The sequence below is a fragment of the Oculina patagonica genome, chromosome 5 (assembly GCF_052425735.1).
Source record: "Oculina patagonica isolate OP01 chromosome 5, crgOcupat, whole genome shotgun sequence".
Lineage (NCBI taxonomy): Eukaryota > Metazoa > Cnidaria > Anthozoa > Scleractinia > Oculinidae > Oculina > Oculina patagonica.
The window spans coordinates 11,683,585-11,700,353 of record NC_135762.1 but is presented as its reverse complement, the minus strand read 5'-3'; the positions used below and the strand labels follow the sequence as shown (position 1 = coordinate 11,700,353).

Here is a 16,769-nt window from a genome sequence, read left to right as displayed (position 1 = left end):
TGCAACACTTTTCTTTGAAGTCACAGCAGTGCCATTAAACACTGAGAATCGTGTGTTATCCGAGGGGCGGATCCAGGATTTTCAAATCGGTGACTGCATGTATATAATTTTTTTGTTTACCATTTTAGCTCCAGGATATTTTTGTCATGGTGAAGCGGTGTGTGGATGCTAAAATATTTCAACTTTATTTTAGCTAGAAACACAGTGGAATCTAGATAAGTCGAACCCTCAATAACTCAAACCTCCCGCTAACTCAAACCTTTTCCGATTCCCCTCCAGTTTGTTTTCTTACTAGTTTTACACTCGATAACTCAAACTTCAGATATCTTGAACCTTTTTCGATTTCCCTTGAAGGTCGAGTTATCGGGATTTCAACGGTATCAACAATTTTTACACCTTACCAACTATTACTGTCCTTATTTTCTATTTTATGTGTTTATTTTATTGGACATTCTGGTGAAGAAAGGGGTGGCTAGCTACCCAATCCAACTCTGCCTAGATCCGCCCCTATACAAGGCCGTTGCTAAAATAACATCACCAACAACTTCGTTTCTTTTGGGCATTTTTGAGCTATTCATTTGTCAAACTTTCCTCTTGGTTGTTGCAATGAAATTAATGTGTCTGTAGTAAGTCAATTAGTTACTAAGGTGAGGGGTGTTTGTATGTCACAGGGCCAATCAGCTTAGGGCTGCTATCATTCATCTCATGAGTTGGTGGAGAACTGAGCGCGTAAAGAGAGACGTCTGTTTAGTTTATGACAGACAAGGATGAGAAATCGATTTTATTTATTTGTAAACCATGTACTATGCAAATCACTAACAGATCATTATAATTACTATAATTGTCAAGCCAATATTAATCTGATAAAACAAAAATAAAATGGCTAAAAAACCGATACAGATGGTTTTTCAAGTAATTTGCCGCGTGCTTTTTACTGAATTTAACTACATCTTTGTCAGTTACAGATATAAGCTTAAACTACATAAGAATGATACTTGAAAGACAACTAGGTTGTCCCAAAAGTACAGCTACATAAACAATACAAAATACAGCATAAGCAATAATTCTTCGTTGAAATATTTTCCCTCTATTACTTAAAGTCATATCGTTCCCGTCATATTTCACGAACTGCCAAAAAAATATTTCCAATACCGTTAAGATAAGCTGAACTATCATTTACATATGAATTTCCAAAGCTTATTTAAGTACTTTTCGAGATAAGGATACACGAATTGCATATATTGGAACTGTGGAATAAAGAAATAGATGTAAAGCAGATCATGTAAGCCACTTATGCAGTTGCGAAAAAAGCCTGAAGTAAACTGCTCTTTTAAGCTAGCGAGCCAACTGAGAGCTGGTCTGAGCTGAGCTGGATGAACATGAAAAAATTAAATACAAGAAATTCATATACTGTAACTAAAATAAGGAGAACATAAATAAATACATGTAAAAAAGATCATCGCAGTTATTTGCGTAAGTTGCATAAATAACTGCGATGACCTTTACATTTAAAAGTACTTTTCCCCAGCTGAAAGCCGGACTTGAATCTTGGTGGTGGTGGGGGGGGGGGGGGGGTGTTAAACCAAGATTTTACAGTACATGGTAGTTCAAAAAAAAAAACACATAATTGAAATAACGTTGTCATGGAAAAAGAGAAAAGAGGTAAATAGGAATAATTAGCTTATAAATCTTCATTAGTGGTAGTATTTACTCAAAACTCTGGAGTTTATAACTGAACACTTATGCTTTGCGTAACAAGATAATTTGATCACTGTGTATTTTGAGACGTTTTGACGCCATTTCTACGGTAAATTTCAAATATGCGTTTAATTTATTTCTTAAAAATGTGATTCCTTTTCCTCTAGCATTTCTACCATAAGCACTAAAAAGAATAAAACTAGTAATAACGATACGTTAAGTAGTGCGCCATGTGTATTTTGTATAGAATTATATTTTAAAAATGTTGTGAAATAAAAGAAACTACAGGAATGTGAATTCTAGAAATGAGTTATGTTTTATGTGAATTATTGTTTTTCAATCCGGTCAGTGTAAAATGCAGACTGCAGACCAGGGGCAAAATACAGACCGACGGGTAAAGTAACGAAATATGAGTCACAAAGCCATTTTTCCCTGCCGGCTAGCTGCTCCAAATTTCGAAGAAATGTACGCCAGACAATGCGTCGCATGAGCGATCATGAAAATGAACTGGTGATAAATGTCATACAAAATAGATAATTTGATCAAAAGCTATCAAAATAACTTTTTGATACGTTTGAAAACCCGATTTAACTCATTTAACTAGACGGTTTAAGGATAATTTAGAAAAATAATTCTCTTTTATACCATGCCGACACAGCAAGGTCACGTTCAGCGATCAAATTACTCCCCCGCAACAGCTCTTTCAAGTGTTTTTAACTGGCGCTTCCGCAGTAAAGTTATAAATAATGGCTTTGCTTCGCTAACCGTCGTAATAAAGCACTATATAAAAAAATAAAAGGTACAACACTTTTGTGTTTATAGCGAGCGGTTAACTTGCTTGCTTGCGTTGCGAATTGCAGACGATCGAGAATTTCGTGACACGTACGGCTGCAACACAAGGAGCGATAAACAAATGACTTGAGTTTCAATGAGTTCGTGTGCGTAAAAAAATATTTTCCGAAAGGGCACAGCCTGAAAAAGCTGAAAGGGCTGTTAACCGTTCAGTTTCATCCAGTTTACTGGTGACGAAGACTTAAATTCTCACAAGGTCAAGTCCGTAATAAAAGTAAAAAATTGAACACATTTTGTGTCGGCATATAAACATTTTAATTCCACCAGTCCATTCACGTGTTCGCTCATGCGAAACGTAATCTGACATCCATTTCTTCGAACTTTGGAGTCGGCGGAAGGCTTTGTGACTCGTATTTCGTTACTTTACCCTCTGTCTGCATTTTTCTCACGGTCTGCTGTGTTCATTTTACCCTCAATCTGCATTTTAGTCTTCGTTTCACACTAACCGCTCAGAAAACTCATGAGCGATGTGAAAACATGTTGACATCGTGAAAACACGGGCACGTACGAACACGCCAAATAAGGAATATGGAATTTTTGAACGCATGTTTCGCTGCACCAAATATGGATTAATTTAATTAAAATCATATGAGCAGAAACATTTGTTCACGTGCTAAATGCCAAATATAGCTCGAGAACAATACAAGCGCCCGCGAATTTTAGGAGTATATAATGGAATCGCTAGTCAGCGTCAAAGAAATCTTTCCTCACCAACATTAGAGTTGCTCCCAGCGAACTGCGCTAGTGCTTGTTCGCTGGTCGCAATAAAGGACAGGCATGTAGCTAAGCATGCCAATTACACAGGCGTTACTTTTTCCATATGATCATCGTAATGTTTGACGAGACAAGCCGCACTGCTAAATTCCTTTAAAAAATGTGACTCTTTTATCTAGCAACTCTTCCATAAGCACTCAAAAATAAATAAAATAAAGGACGGGCACGTAGCTAAGCATGCCAATTACATAGGCGTTACTTTTTTCATATGATCATCGTAATGTTTGACGAGACAAGCCGCACTGCTTAACTCCTCCTGACAAATCCAACAAGTGAGGCTTTCAACTTGGCTTGAATTTTCTTCAGTCAACGATGGCAACATACGGGACTTTGTGCCAAAGTGAGTTCCTGCTGTTTCCTGCTTCCGTTTTAACGACTTTTGTTGCATGTGTCGCCTTTCATGGGTTTTGCAGTTTGAAGATTTGTAAAAGCGTCTTCCACAATGCTTGCACGAGTACGACTTCACTCCTGTATGTATTTGTTCATGTTGCCTGCAATTCGATGAGCTGCTAAAGCACTTTTTACAATGCTTGCAGGTATAAGGCTTCACTCCTGTATGTGTTCGTTCATGTTGACGATATGCTGACAAAGCGTTAAAGCACTTACTGCAATGTTTGCATGTATAAGGCTTCTCTCCTGTATGTGTTCTTTCATGTTGCTTGCAATGTGATGACGTGCTAAAGCACTTGTTACAATATTTACATGCAAATGGTTTTACTCCTGTATGTGTTCGTTCATGTTGCTTGCAGTTTGTTGATTTGCTAAAGCACTTATTACAATGCTTGCATGCATACGGCTTCACTCCTGTATGGATTCGTTCATGTTCCTTCCAATCTGTCCAACGGCTAAAGCACTTTTTGCAGTGTGTACATGCATACGGTTTCTCTCCTGTATGAATTCGTTCATGTTGCTTACAATGTGATAACTGGCGAAAGCACTTATTACAATGCTTGCATGCATACGGCTTCTCTCCTGTATGTGTTTGTTCATGCTTCTTGCAATTTGATGACTGCCTAAAACACTTATTGCAATGCCTACACTTATACGGCTTCACTTGTGAATGTGTTCTTTCATGTTGCTTGCAATATAATGACGTGCTAAAGCACTTGTTACAATAACTGCATTCAAATGTTTTTTCTGCTGTATGTGTTCGTTCATGTTGCTTGCAGTTTGATGAACTGCTAAAACATTTACTGCAATGCTTGCAAGCATATGGCTTCACTCCTGTATGTATTCGTTCATGTTCCTTGCAATCTGATTGACATCTAAAGCACTTTTTGCAATGTTTACATGAATACGGCTTCTCTCCTGTATGAACTCTTTCATGTTGCTCACAAAGTGATAACTGGCTAAAGCATTTATTACAATACTTGCATGTATAGGGCTTCTCTCCTGTATGTGTACGTTCATGTACCTTGCAATTTGATGAACCGCTAAAGCACTTATTACAATACTTGCATTTATACGGCTTTTCTCCAGTATGCGTCCGTTCATGCGTCTTGCAATCCCCTAAACGGGTAAAGCACTTTTCACAATGCTTGCATGCATACGGCTTCACTCCTGTATGTGTTTGTTCATGTGTCTTGCAATTTCTTAACTGGCTAAAGCACTTATTGCAGTGCTTGCATGTATACGGCTTCACTCCTGTATGCGTTCGCTCATGCGACTTGCATTCTGACGATGTGTTAAAGCACCTGTTACAGTACTTGCATGTATAAGGTTTCACTCCTGTATGTGTTCGCTCATGTCTTATGCGACTTGATGAACTACTAAAGCACTTCTTACAATGGTTGCATGTATACGTCTTCTTCCCACTGTGTGTTTCTTCCTGGTGCTTGCTTACTGCCATCTTTTCTTTCACTTCATTTCCTTCGTCGCCAACAGATGTGCTATGGTCGACATAGTTACGAGGCATCTTGTTAGTAGACCAGTCAGGACTGTTGTCAGTAATGCGTATTCCTAAGAAATTGGAAATAAAAAACAAATTGTATCAGGGTTTGCTCTAAGTAAAAACGGCAAAAAAGTGTTTTAGTGACGAACATGCATGAAGAAACTGCTGTGAAACCAGTTGGAGGAAGAATAGACTTGTCAGCGCATTAACCAAAAAAAAGAAAAACAAGCTTGGGTTTTCATAACAAAGTTTTAAGGCAGTCTGCTGTTCTGCATCATGCAGAGAACGTTGGGCCACCTTAATCTATTAAAGCAAATTAACTTTAACTTCTCTTTTAACTCTCCTCTGTGCAAGATAAATGTATTTAATTAGTCCCCTGTCTATGAAGCCCCCACCCAACACTAGACAGTAGTTCATAAACAAGAAAACATGGTGATTACGAGCGTTTTTTTAACAAGTTTGGAAAGAGAGAAGCCAGAATGTGAAATGCGTGCATTTTTTATTCCGCTTTCATATTTCCCCGGCATAGTTAATCAAACCCAATCGAACTGAATTTCAGTCGAATTCAAACGAACTCAAATCATAGATTGCGTTAGATTGAGTTCAGCATTCGAACGAAATAGAACTCACCACGAGAGTGTTCAATCGAACTCAATCCAACGTTCGATTTTTGAACTCTTGATTTTGCTTGTATTTTTCCATGAAGCTTACAATGAAAATGGTAAAATATTCCCAGAATACGCCTGCGGGAATAGTGATGGCTTTGTTCTCTTCTGTTCTCTTAACTGCCACAAACAGTTTATTTTTGGTGTTTCTGTCATTGAATAAATAGTAAAAACGGACAAGAAAAAACTGCTTTTGATGGCACTGCCTGAACATTCGAAAAACTCATTACAGTCTTAATACTTTCTTCCTCCTCTTTATTAAAAAGTTGCTGCGATAATGGCTGCCTCTTTGCCGCCATATTTATTACCCAATGTTTACTCATGCCAGGACCACGCATCTTGACAGGCGTTTTTTCAATACGGGCAATCGGAATTGTTCCTAGCATTCTGTACCACTCTTATACCATATATATGGTACACACCAATACGATTTATATATTTTTTACCAATGAGCGGTCTGCACGGACAGTGTAGTGTTTGATAGAGTTGTCACGTGACTCGTCACCAGTCGAGCATATATGTCTGGCAATTGTCAGACGAGACACGTCTGTCATGTTATTTGAGAACATGATCTGTCTAAAGAAGAATTTCACCAACACGTTGACAGCGTTTTTTAAAACGAACCTAAGAACATTAAATCTTACGGGACTTTGACCGAGTAGTTTGTCAATTTTTTATTATTGCTATTTTACTGTTTTTAATAATATTTTAATTTTTTTTTTAATTTGTAAATTTTAGATTTTAAATTTTTATATTTTTAATCTTAGTTATTTTATTTTTATACACTTTCAAGAAGTTTTTATTTTTCTATTTTGTATTTTTATTTCGTGGCGCACCTGAAAACTAGCTTTTTAGCTAAGTGTGGGGACCACGTTAAATAAAGATTGTATTGTATGTATTGTATTGTTTTTCATATCTTGCAGTAAATAAGGGAGGTAGTTAATGGCATCACTTAGCAAACTATTGATTTTGTTAAAAAAAACTTAAGCACATCACCTCAGCGACTAAAGAAGGTAGCTTACTTACTGAAAATAATTCGAGTCATCCTGCCACGTTCTTTAATAACGTGATCTGTCTAAAGAAGAATTTCCCCTAACACATTGAAAACGGTTGATTAGATCTTGCAGTGACTAAGGGAGGTAGCTAGTTAAATGGCATCACTTAGCAAACTATAAATTTTGTTTCAAAAAACTTAAGCACATCACCTCAGTGACTTAAGAAGGTAGCTTTTGTACGGAAAATAATAAGAGTCAGCCTTGTGACATTCTTCAATAATGATGTCCGAATGAACTTGCTACCTCGCTGATGTCTCAGCAAGCTAAAATTTTAATCACTCACTGCTAGCTAGCGTGACGTTTATCCTTTATAAGTTTTAAATGCCCTCTCATTTTACTTTCGGTATCTCCGTAATCATTCTGCTTGCGCGATTACTCACCTGAATCTGTTGCCATCTCACAGAGTTGGGCACTGGTTCAGTATAAGTTTTTTATCAGTTTATTTTGGCGCAGTACATTTATCTTATGTTGCGATGACCTTTTTCCCTATTAACTGCCCAGAGCTCAAATATTAATCTCTTACTGCTAGCTTGCGTGACGTGTATCCTTTATAAGTTTTAAATGTCCTCTCATTTTACTGCCGGTATCTCCGGAATCCACTTAGAAGTCTTACATCAAGTATTTTGTTTGCGTTATTACTCGCGTGAATCTATTACCATCTCACGGAGTACACTGGCTGTAAGTTTATTTTGGTGAAGAACATTTATCTCATGTTGCGAGTACCTTTTTTCCCTCAATTAATTGCCCAGAGCGCGTTCGAGCCTTGTCACGAACTTTTAACCCATTGCTTTATAACATTCGTGGACAAGCCAGTTCCAGTCTAATTTGCATATGTATGTCTACTACTCTAAATTAACTGCACTAGTGTAGTGTACAAACACTACACTAAAAACCAAATATTTTGCAAAATATATATTTTTTTTTTGCAATTTCAATCAATTCAAGTTGTTTCTGTTACAGCAGTATTTCCATATTGACAGTTCTTGATGAAAAGATACATTTTGCATACGGTACTGTATCATTGATCAATTAATGTTGTTGGACTTTTGGCAACATGGGTACATTAAAAAATATTTATAATGAAGAACAGACCAGATTTAATACTATGTCTACTCTGTAGAAATTAAGAACCTACTTAGCCTAAACTGTCAATAAGTACCCCATAATTAATACAAGAACCTGCTTTGCCAATTTCTGAAAAAGTAGGTTCTTACACGCGGGTTTTTACTGTAATTTCACTATAATTAAATTAAGTTGCGGTTTTAACTGTTCGAAACACGTTTCTTAAAAAGCAAAGAACAAAACAAATCAAAAACATCTCTTTCAAAAGGTATTTTGAAACGCGGTTCAGCTAGGATACCAAGCTGCGAGGCGGTGAGATGAATATCCACCACTAACCAATGACACTGAGGTAAATAGTTGTTTTAGTAAATTCTCAAACAGTGAGATAATATATATAGCCCAAAAGGATGACTTTTGATCAGTTTATTCCATTAACTAGGGGTAGTTGACACTAAAAGTGCCCCCGGTCTTTTGATCTGCCCGCAACCCTAATCTTGACAGTGACCAGCGGATTGCGTTTTACGCGTGCGCGCCACGTTAATAAAAAGCGAACAGAAAACGGAAGTTGAAAATTTTGTTCTTCCACTATGAACGATCGGAATGCGAAAAATGTGTCAATCACGACAGTTTGTCGAAACACCGGAAGAGAAAATCTGTTCTCCAAGAACGATTGTCACATAAGATCTAGGCTTCTGTCACATGGAAGATTGCAAACATTACAATTTGCAGACTGATTGACGAATGATTCCAACAACGGTTATTCTCGAGAAATTCGTTATAACACTGACGACATAGCGAGTTTATCGACCGAGGAAAATCACATCTCAATTCACACCGCGTGCTCGACTACAGTTCAGTAAACTGTCAATCCGACAAAAAACAACTCTGACTGGTTCGCGGCCGGTTAGCGGCAATTAAGCGTGACTTATCATTAATCGCGCCACGTTAATAAAAGGCGAGCACAACATAGTGAGTTTACCGACTGAGAAAAATCACATCTCAATTCACACCGCGTGCTCGATTACACTTCCCAAAACGATAACTAGAAATAGCTGACACTAGGTTGCCCCCGAAGTTTCGACGATGTTTATCGGTTTTTCTCTGCTGTTCATCCTTTTCTACAATTCAGACATTTTATTAGAAATTAATTTTCTATTTTGGATGATTATTAATTATGATACCGTAAATCATTTAATTACAAGAACGCAACAGCATCTTGACATCATTTTGTCATGTTTTGCTGTGGTGGGGGATCTCAGCCATCCTCGGAGACCCAGGGGCAGTTAGTGGGGGTGACGGGCAGCTTATCGGGACAACGGGATTTTCGGGCGAAAGTTTACAACATAGAGCGTAACAGCCCCTGGGCACTTTGTCTTACCGAACCAGTTCCAGAAGCGTTTGAACTCCTTCCTCCTGATTGGCCACAAAAATATTTTTGTGGCCAATCAGCGACGAGGACCGGCCAGGGGATTCTGATGTCTTCTTACACGAAGTTGTTTTCCTCATAGACTCGTCGTGGATGCTCTGCCCATCAATCGGATGCTATTACATGGAGAGTCTCAGAAAAAATAAGCCTTAGACGACTGCCAGTTCTACACTGTTAGTTGCGCGCTTTTTAATAGTTATTCGAGTAAACAACAATTCTTATTATTTTTCTCGGTCGTTGCCCGACTTCTGGAACTTGACACGGTCTGGGTACTTCACTGCACGGGCCACGCGTTAGCAAAGATATCGCTGTCGTCACCTATTGTTATTTTGTTGCCAGCTTGACAGTTAAAACAAAGGGTTTTTGTTTAATTTGTTGGATATTTAAATAACAAAAACAAAACTTATAAACAAGAGGTGCTCGCGTATAGCTTTAAAAACTTTTGGTTTCCTTGCGCTATGCATCCTCGGAGACCCAGGGGCAGTTTGTGGGGCAAGAGAAACGCGAAAAAGCGGGTAAAAAATAGCGCGAAACTGCCAGTTACATAAATCAGCATATAAAAGTTCTATTGACTGAAAGTGCCCCTGGGGAAAGATTCTTACCAGACCAGTTCAAAAAGCTCTTTGAATACTGCCTCGTGATTGGGCAGAAAAATCTTTTGTTTTCCCTTTGTATTATTCTGCCCAATCGACGACCAGCTTGACTTCGGTCCTTTTGTACACAAAAGCCAGTGCTAGGATCGCTGCTGCACGCTTTGCACGCGTAGCTAGTCGCGATCGGCCGCTTGACACATCTGCCTGGTTTGTTCGTGAAAAATATACTCTTGTTTGGAAAAGTTTCGCCTCAAACTGTCATCAATCTTTCCGTAAAAGATCTGAAAAACATCCATTTTTATAGCAGTGCAACAAGCTGCATATCGCACACAAACTTTAATAGCTCGCAAGCAGCATTCAAGTGTTACGATTCCTGCGATCAACCACAATGTGAAGAATCCGCCGTTTCTCCGCGGGCATGGCCGTCAAACTTTCGACGTTTTCGACCAGGGGAGGCACTAGCCGAAACGTATCCTTCCCGAGCAAATTCTCCGCTAAAAAGCAAGACAGATATAGCGAGCGAACTGGCTTTGTGTACATACTTCGTTTGCATGAGAACACAACAAAAGGACCGCAGTCAAGCTGTTCGCCGATTGGGCAGAATAACACAAAGGGAAAACAAAAGATTTTTCTGCCCAATCACGAGGCAGTATTCAGAGAGCTTTTTGAACTGGTCTGGTAAGAATCTTTCCCCAGGGGCACTTTCAGTCAATATAACTTTTATATGCTGATTTATGTAACTGGCAGTTTCGCACTATTTTTTACCCGCTTTTTCGCGTTTCCCTTGCCCCACTAACTGCCCCTGGGTCTCCGAGGATGTGCGCTATGCGACGCTATGCTACATTTAACATATTCCCAGGCCTCGTTGTTTTGTTTTTGTTTTGCTTTTTTATCTGAGACCCACGTAGTATCATCCGATGGACGGGCTTAACAACGACGACGAGTCTATGAGGAAAACAACTTCGTGTAAGAAGACGTCAGAGTCGCTCTTCTGGTCAACCTCGCTGATTGGCCACAAAAATATTTTTGTGGCCAATCAAGAGGAAGGAGTTCAAACGCTTCTGGAACTGGTTCGGTAAGACAAAGTGCCCAGGGGCTGTTACGCTCTATGTTGTAAACTTTCGCCCGAAAATCTCGTTGTCCCGATAAGCTGCCCGTCGCCCCCACTAACTGCCCCTGGGTCTCCGAGGATGGATCTCAGCTAGACTCAAGCTAGACTTTAGAAAAAGTCCGTCGTCTTTATTAATTTAACACGGTCGACCTATCGCGACTTGCGTGGCTCGTTTTCGCGACTTCGTCGCTTTGAATGGGCCGCTTTGCGGGCTCAAATCTAACACGCCTGCCGCGAGTTTTAAATAATCACAATGCATCTCGAGATCTCTTTTGAATTTCTTTTCTTGATGCCGCATAAGTTTTCTCCATTTAAGTAGTTTGTGCCTGGTAAATCACGACGGTCAGTTGGACAAAGGCTTTCTTATCGTAAATCACGCTTCATGACAACGATCAACTTTTTAAAAAAAGGATACCAAAAGAATTTCTCACCTTTGACAATGAAAACGCTTGACTTTCTAAAAGTCGCTCGCTTCTGGTTTCCGGTTTCGCCTGCCGCGAGTCTTAATTATCTCGAGATCTTTTTTTTAAGTTTCTTGTAAATCTCGTCCGGAGATAGACTGATCAAGGCTTTTCTCCGTTCAAGTAGTTTGCGCTTGGTAAATCGCGGTTTTGGACTTAGGCTTGCTTATCGTAAATCGCAGACAAATTTGAAGATATGGCTTGATATCAGTTCGTACGTGTCCCGGGGGGGGCACTCCCTATAATGGCCTATACAGGGAGGCTCCGCCCGAAAGGGGTACCTTTTTTACGCTTCAGGTATATAAAAGGGTAGGAATTTCACAAGATTAAGTATGTGAAAGGGTAGGGAAATCTGTTATTTAGGTATTTAAAGGGGTCTTAAATAAAAATATTTCGAACAGACGCACCTTATGGCTGTATCATTTTGATTTATTAAACACTACATAAAAATGAGAATAAGACTTCCTGTGTAAGGTATATGTCATGTCATTTAGGTATGTGAAAGGGCTGCCTTTTTTCAATAAAAGGTATACGAAAGGGGTATTTTTTCTGTCAAAATGGTATATAAAAGGGTAAGGGGTTGGACCTCGGGGCGGAGCCTCCCCGTATCAAACCTTTTCAAGTAGCCCCCCCGGGGTACGTGTTCCTAGACATATTTCTTCTTCGGCCACTCAGATGTAAAAAATGTGGATTTTCTTACTTCTCTGCGAGTTACTTAGTTAATTATCGCGAAGTCTTCAACAATTGCATTGCTTTCGGCTTTTAGACATTGTGAAATGAATAGGCCTCGAATAAAACCTCAAATTATCTTTTTCAAATTCTGCCCAACTGCAATCAACGTTTACAAGCGTCGTTTGTTTGCTTGTTGTCATCGTGCACGTGCTCATGCTTGGGCTGTCATCATTACCCAATCATCGTTTACTTGCGTCATCATTGACCAATCACCGTATTTCGGCATTTTACAACTCCCGATACCTCCCGATACCTACTTGCGGGCTTTCAGCTTGTCGGCATTTTACAACTCCCGAGACTATTTGCGGGCAAAAATTGATCAAATCGAGATTTTTCCCGGTATATACTACATATATATACTCTATATTCGCGCGGATTACAATGATGCCTCCTCGGGTTTTGGCCTCTGGGCCAAAACCCTGCGGGGGCAAAAACATGCATTCCTTGCGTGACGCGTTACTCGGGATAATTGTCTTTTGTCCATTTAATCATTTAATTATCGACACTGCCATCTAAAATTACGCACTCTCGTACCAGTACCTTTTCTAAGTGCGTCAAGGCCTGCAATTTCTAACCTGTGGTTACCACTAGTATAAAATGGAAACTTGTTTGTGTTTATTTTTGAGGGTTGTAAATGTGCGCGAAACTGTAGCGTGCGGTTTTGTGTTAGTGGCTATCGCATCTGGGTACTGGGTGAGGCATTGATGGGCAGTGAGAAGTTGAAGATAGCTCAATTTTATTGTAAAATATTAATTTGGCTTTCAATTTTAAAATACTAAACTGTATAATTTTTAACATGGCAGTCACGTAATAGATCACAAAGCTTGCTACTGTAGTGCAAGTTGGTTACGATTGCTAGATTGGAAGACTCAGTACAAATCTGCGATTTGTCAGACACAAATCACACACAAAAGCGACTGAAAGACTCAGTCGAAAAACCAAGTTTACAGAGTTTACATAAAGAAAACAAAACACTCGCACTGCGCAGTAGCTCACGGTTTCTGACTTTCTGCTAAGTTTCACTATTCTCAATGTTTTCTTTATGTAAACTGAGTCTGTTCAATTCAGCAATCGTAACCAACTTACTCTACAATAGCAAGCTTTGTAATCAATTTCGATATCAACAAAATCCAAACAAATATCCTTATCTTGCAAAAGCTCAAAAAAGACTTCCACGTTAAACTTCTCTTGCACAAGCTCAAAAACTCGACTGCCTTCAGGCGTGTCTCACTTCAAAACACTGTAGCGCGTCCGGGTTGAATTGTAGATACATAAAACCCATATTAATTTAAAGCTCATAGAACTGGCTATCTAAAAATTTCATCCATTTTGTGATAAAGTAAATTGTTGAATTTTTTACGAGATCTAAATACGAAAGTCGGAATCGGCTATTGAAAGCTTTAAAATTCGCTAATTTGATTTGTTCGAGGAATTCCGCTCCCAAAGTGCTAAAAAACGTGTCGGCGTTTTGTCGTATTCGATTACAGTAAAAAGTTACAGAGCATTTTCGAAGAAGGGCTAAAAAACATGGATTGATCGTACAGACCCGACGTTACTAATCGAACCAAATCGAACGTTCGATTAATCGAACTTACTCGAACTGAATCGAACTGTAATCACGCGATTAGGTTCGATTAAGTTCGGTAATCGAACAGAATCGAACTCTCACAAAAAATTTTGAGTAATCGAACTAAATCGAACGTTCGATTAAGTTCGATTAGGCTCGATTAAGTTCGACTGGGTTCGATTTGAAAATCATGGAAAATGGATGTTGATTAAAAAACAACGGTCGTAAAATTCACGGTCTAATTACATTTGGCTGCAAATGGCGGTATGTTCCCAATAAACGGGTGTGAATACGAGTGTCACAGGCGCGGTTGTTTAGCCCAGAACAACGAATAAATAAACAGAAAGGAAATTGATGTCAATTTTATTACTGTTTGTCGCTTATTTCTTCACATTCTTTCAACGTGTTTTGTACTCCAATTTGATTCAATTTGATTGGGGAGCGAGTGAGCGGCAAGGTCGCTAGAAACAATCGGCAAAGTGAAAGAAGGCGAGTCTTCGCAGTAATCTCCCACGCGTGCTTTCCGACGAAATCGCCAGCTACGCAGACTACTTGGGACTCCATAGGTTGATAACATGAAATAGAACTAGAGTGAAGGAGGATTTATTTTCTATTGTCTGTTGAACTTTGCGTTTCGGGTTTTTTTGCCGAAAGTCCATAAATAAAAAATTTATTCATTTATTACTGTTACTTAGACAGACTGTTCAATTATCTGGTTGTATGAGGGTGAATTTAAGATTTGTCTTTTGTGTTCGATTAAGTTCGATTTGGTTCGATTAGTTCGGAAATCGAACGGAATCGAACTCTCTCACACAAAGTTTTGGGTTCGATTCTGTTCGATTATCGAACTAATCGAACCGAATCGTTCGATTAAGTTCGATTCAGTTCGATCAAGTTCGATTACCGAACTGTTCGATTAGTAACGTCGGGTACAGAAAAGCCTCTCGACGCAAACGTTTTTATAAATAAAACAATCGCCGACATGTTTTTGTTGCTGATATATTAAAGTACGGTAATTCATCTGAAGATTTGAAGTCAATTGAACCAAATCCCTTGCAGTTTTAGCTACCATGCGAAAAAAATATAATTCGAGAAAAAAGCATTTAGAAAAATCTATCGCTTCGCAGACAAACACCGCCCACCGAACTGCCCGCAAACACATTCTCGGATGACCGGGCCAAGTTTTTTTTTCCGGTCACCTCCTGGGGGAAATGTTCACGCAATTCAATCTTCGCACAAAGCCTCGAATGAATTTCTACTAGAAGTGTAGCGACTGAATATAAAGCCCTGACTAAAAGATCGAACGTTTTCATCAAGTATCGCTTTGGGTGTTTATTCCCGACCGACGAAAGGTTAACGTTAGATTGTTGTGTGATAATTACATGCGAGTCTGCCGATGTCATTCTAATTGGCTTTAGAACATTTAAGCCTGGTTTTCACCAGCGACGCAAGTACAAGCACAAGCACAAACGCAAGCACGCGAACAGGAAAAAAAAATGACCCTTGTACTTGTGCTTGACACAAGTTCAATCATAAGCGTTAAAATTCAATTGTGTTTGTGCTTTTGTTTGCGTCGAAGCCGTATTCACGGTGAAATTATAGCCGTTATCCTTACGCTTGTGCTTGCGCTTGTGTTTGCGTCGCTAGTGAAAACTAGGCTTTAGCGGACTAAAAAGTTAAGTTGAAAGAATACGTTTTTGTCGGTAACTCGCGTGCGTTTCAAGTTTTTTAAATAATCTTTTTGGTATATCGGATATAAACTTAAAAATCACCCTTTAAAGGTATACGGTATACATCCCGCCAAAATGTGATCCACAACATGTGCGAGGTGAGAGTTGTGGAGTTGTGAAGACGCGAAATCCGGGATCATTACCCGATACTATTTGCAGGCAAACCCTATTTTGACGTCATCATTACCCGATACTAGCTTGCGCGCTCACTTCAACCAAGTCGAGATTTTTTCTGGCTTCTGACTGTATGCACTGTATTTCCCCGTGTATTTCCTCTGTATTTTCCTTATGAAACTACTTATACGTGGGGACCACTGTAATGCCTCCTCGGGCTTTGGCCTCTGGGCCAAAGCCCTGCGGGGGCAACTAGTGTAATTTTCTCATGAGTGGCTTGGAGTTGAATAGCAGAGGATATTCAGAGTTTGAGTAGCCAATCAGCGCACACCAAAAACGCTTTCCACTGTTTGAGTATATATCGTACTAATATGATTTATGACCTGGCATAAACATAGGCGTACGAGGCGGGGGGGGGCGAGGGGGCTGCAGCCCCCCCAGTACCAAAATATTTCAGGCAAAACGCTAAGAATTCGGGCAACAACCCAGAGAAAAAAATAGAAGATAAGCAGACAAATCTCAACATAACAATCAAAACTAATTATATCAACAGAAAAAGTATTGGAAATATATCGAACTTTGTCATTAAAGATGTGAATATTGTTCATCGTGGTGTAAGATAGGTAATGAACGTTTATTCGTTTGTCTCACGATAGAATCGCTTTGAGATGTTGATTGCGACGTTTCGACTGCAATACTGCTAGTCTTCATCAGGCGATGAGGTCGATTGTTTACGCGTCGCTATTTATGCACGTTGGTTCGCTGTGATTGGTGCATTTCGATCCTCATTATTATTCCGGCCGACTAACAGATGATGTTCCCTCATAGGTCCGCTTTGTAGTTGAACGGCTGTTATGCTTTCTGATCGTAGGTATCCATGCTTCAGGAATTTCAATTCCGCTATCTCTATTGATGTTATTAGACTGTTCACAGCCCTCTATTTTTTCTTGTTTTTTCGATCGATGAGCGCGCGGTGAGAATGGCGAGAGAACTGGATGCCGGCGCTCGCTTCGTTTCCATTTTTGCGTTGAAAAATCG

General features: G+C 39.4%; 3 protein-coding genes across 4 annotated transcripts in view; all 3 read right to left on the bottom strand.

The window, feature by feature from the left end:
• Positions 1-16,769, bottom strand: part of LOC144655546 (uncharacterized) — a 93,662-nt gene that overhangs the window by 10,291 nt on the left and 66,602 nt on the right. The window lies entirely within an intron of this gene.
• Positions 1-16,769, bottom strand: part of LOC144655544 (uncharacterized) — a 125,200-nt gene that overhangs the window by 71,738 nt on the left and 36,693 nt on the right. The window lies entirely within an intron of this gene.
• Positions 777-16,769, bottom strand: part of LOC144655515 (uncharacterized) — a 21,140-nt gene continuing 5,147 nt past the window's right edge. For both annotated transcript variants that reach the window (XM_078515760.1, XM_078515758.1), the window contains one exon: positions 777-5,283. In XM_078515760.1, the coding sequence (XP_078371886.1) occupies positions 3,509-5,239 (1,731 nt within the window). In that variant the 5' untranslated portion in view covers positions 5,240-5,283 and the 3' untranslated portion in view covers positions 777-3,508. The remainder of the gene's footprint in view (positions 5,284-16,769) is intronic.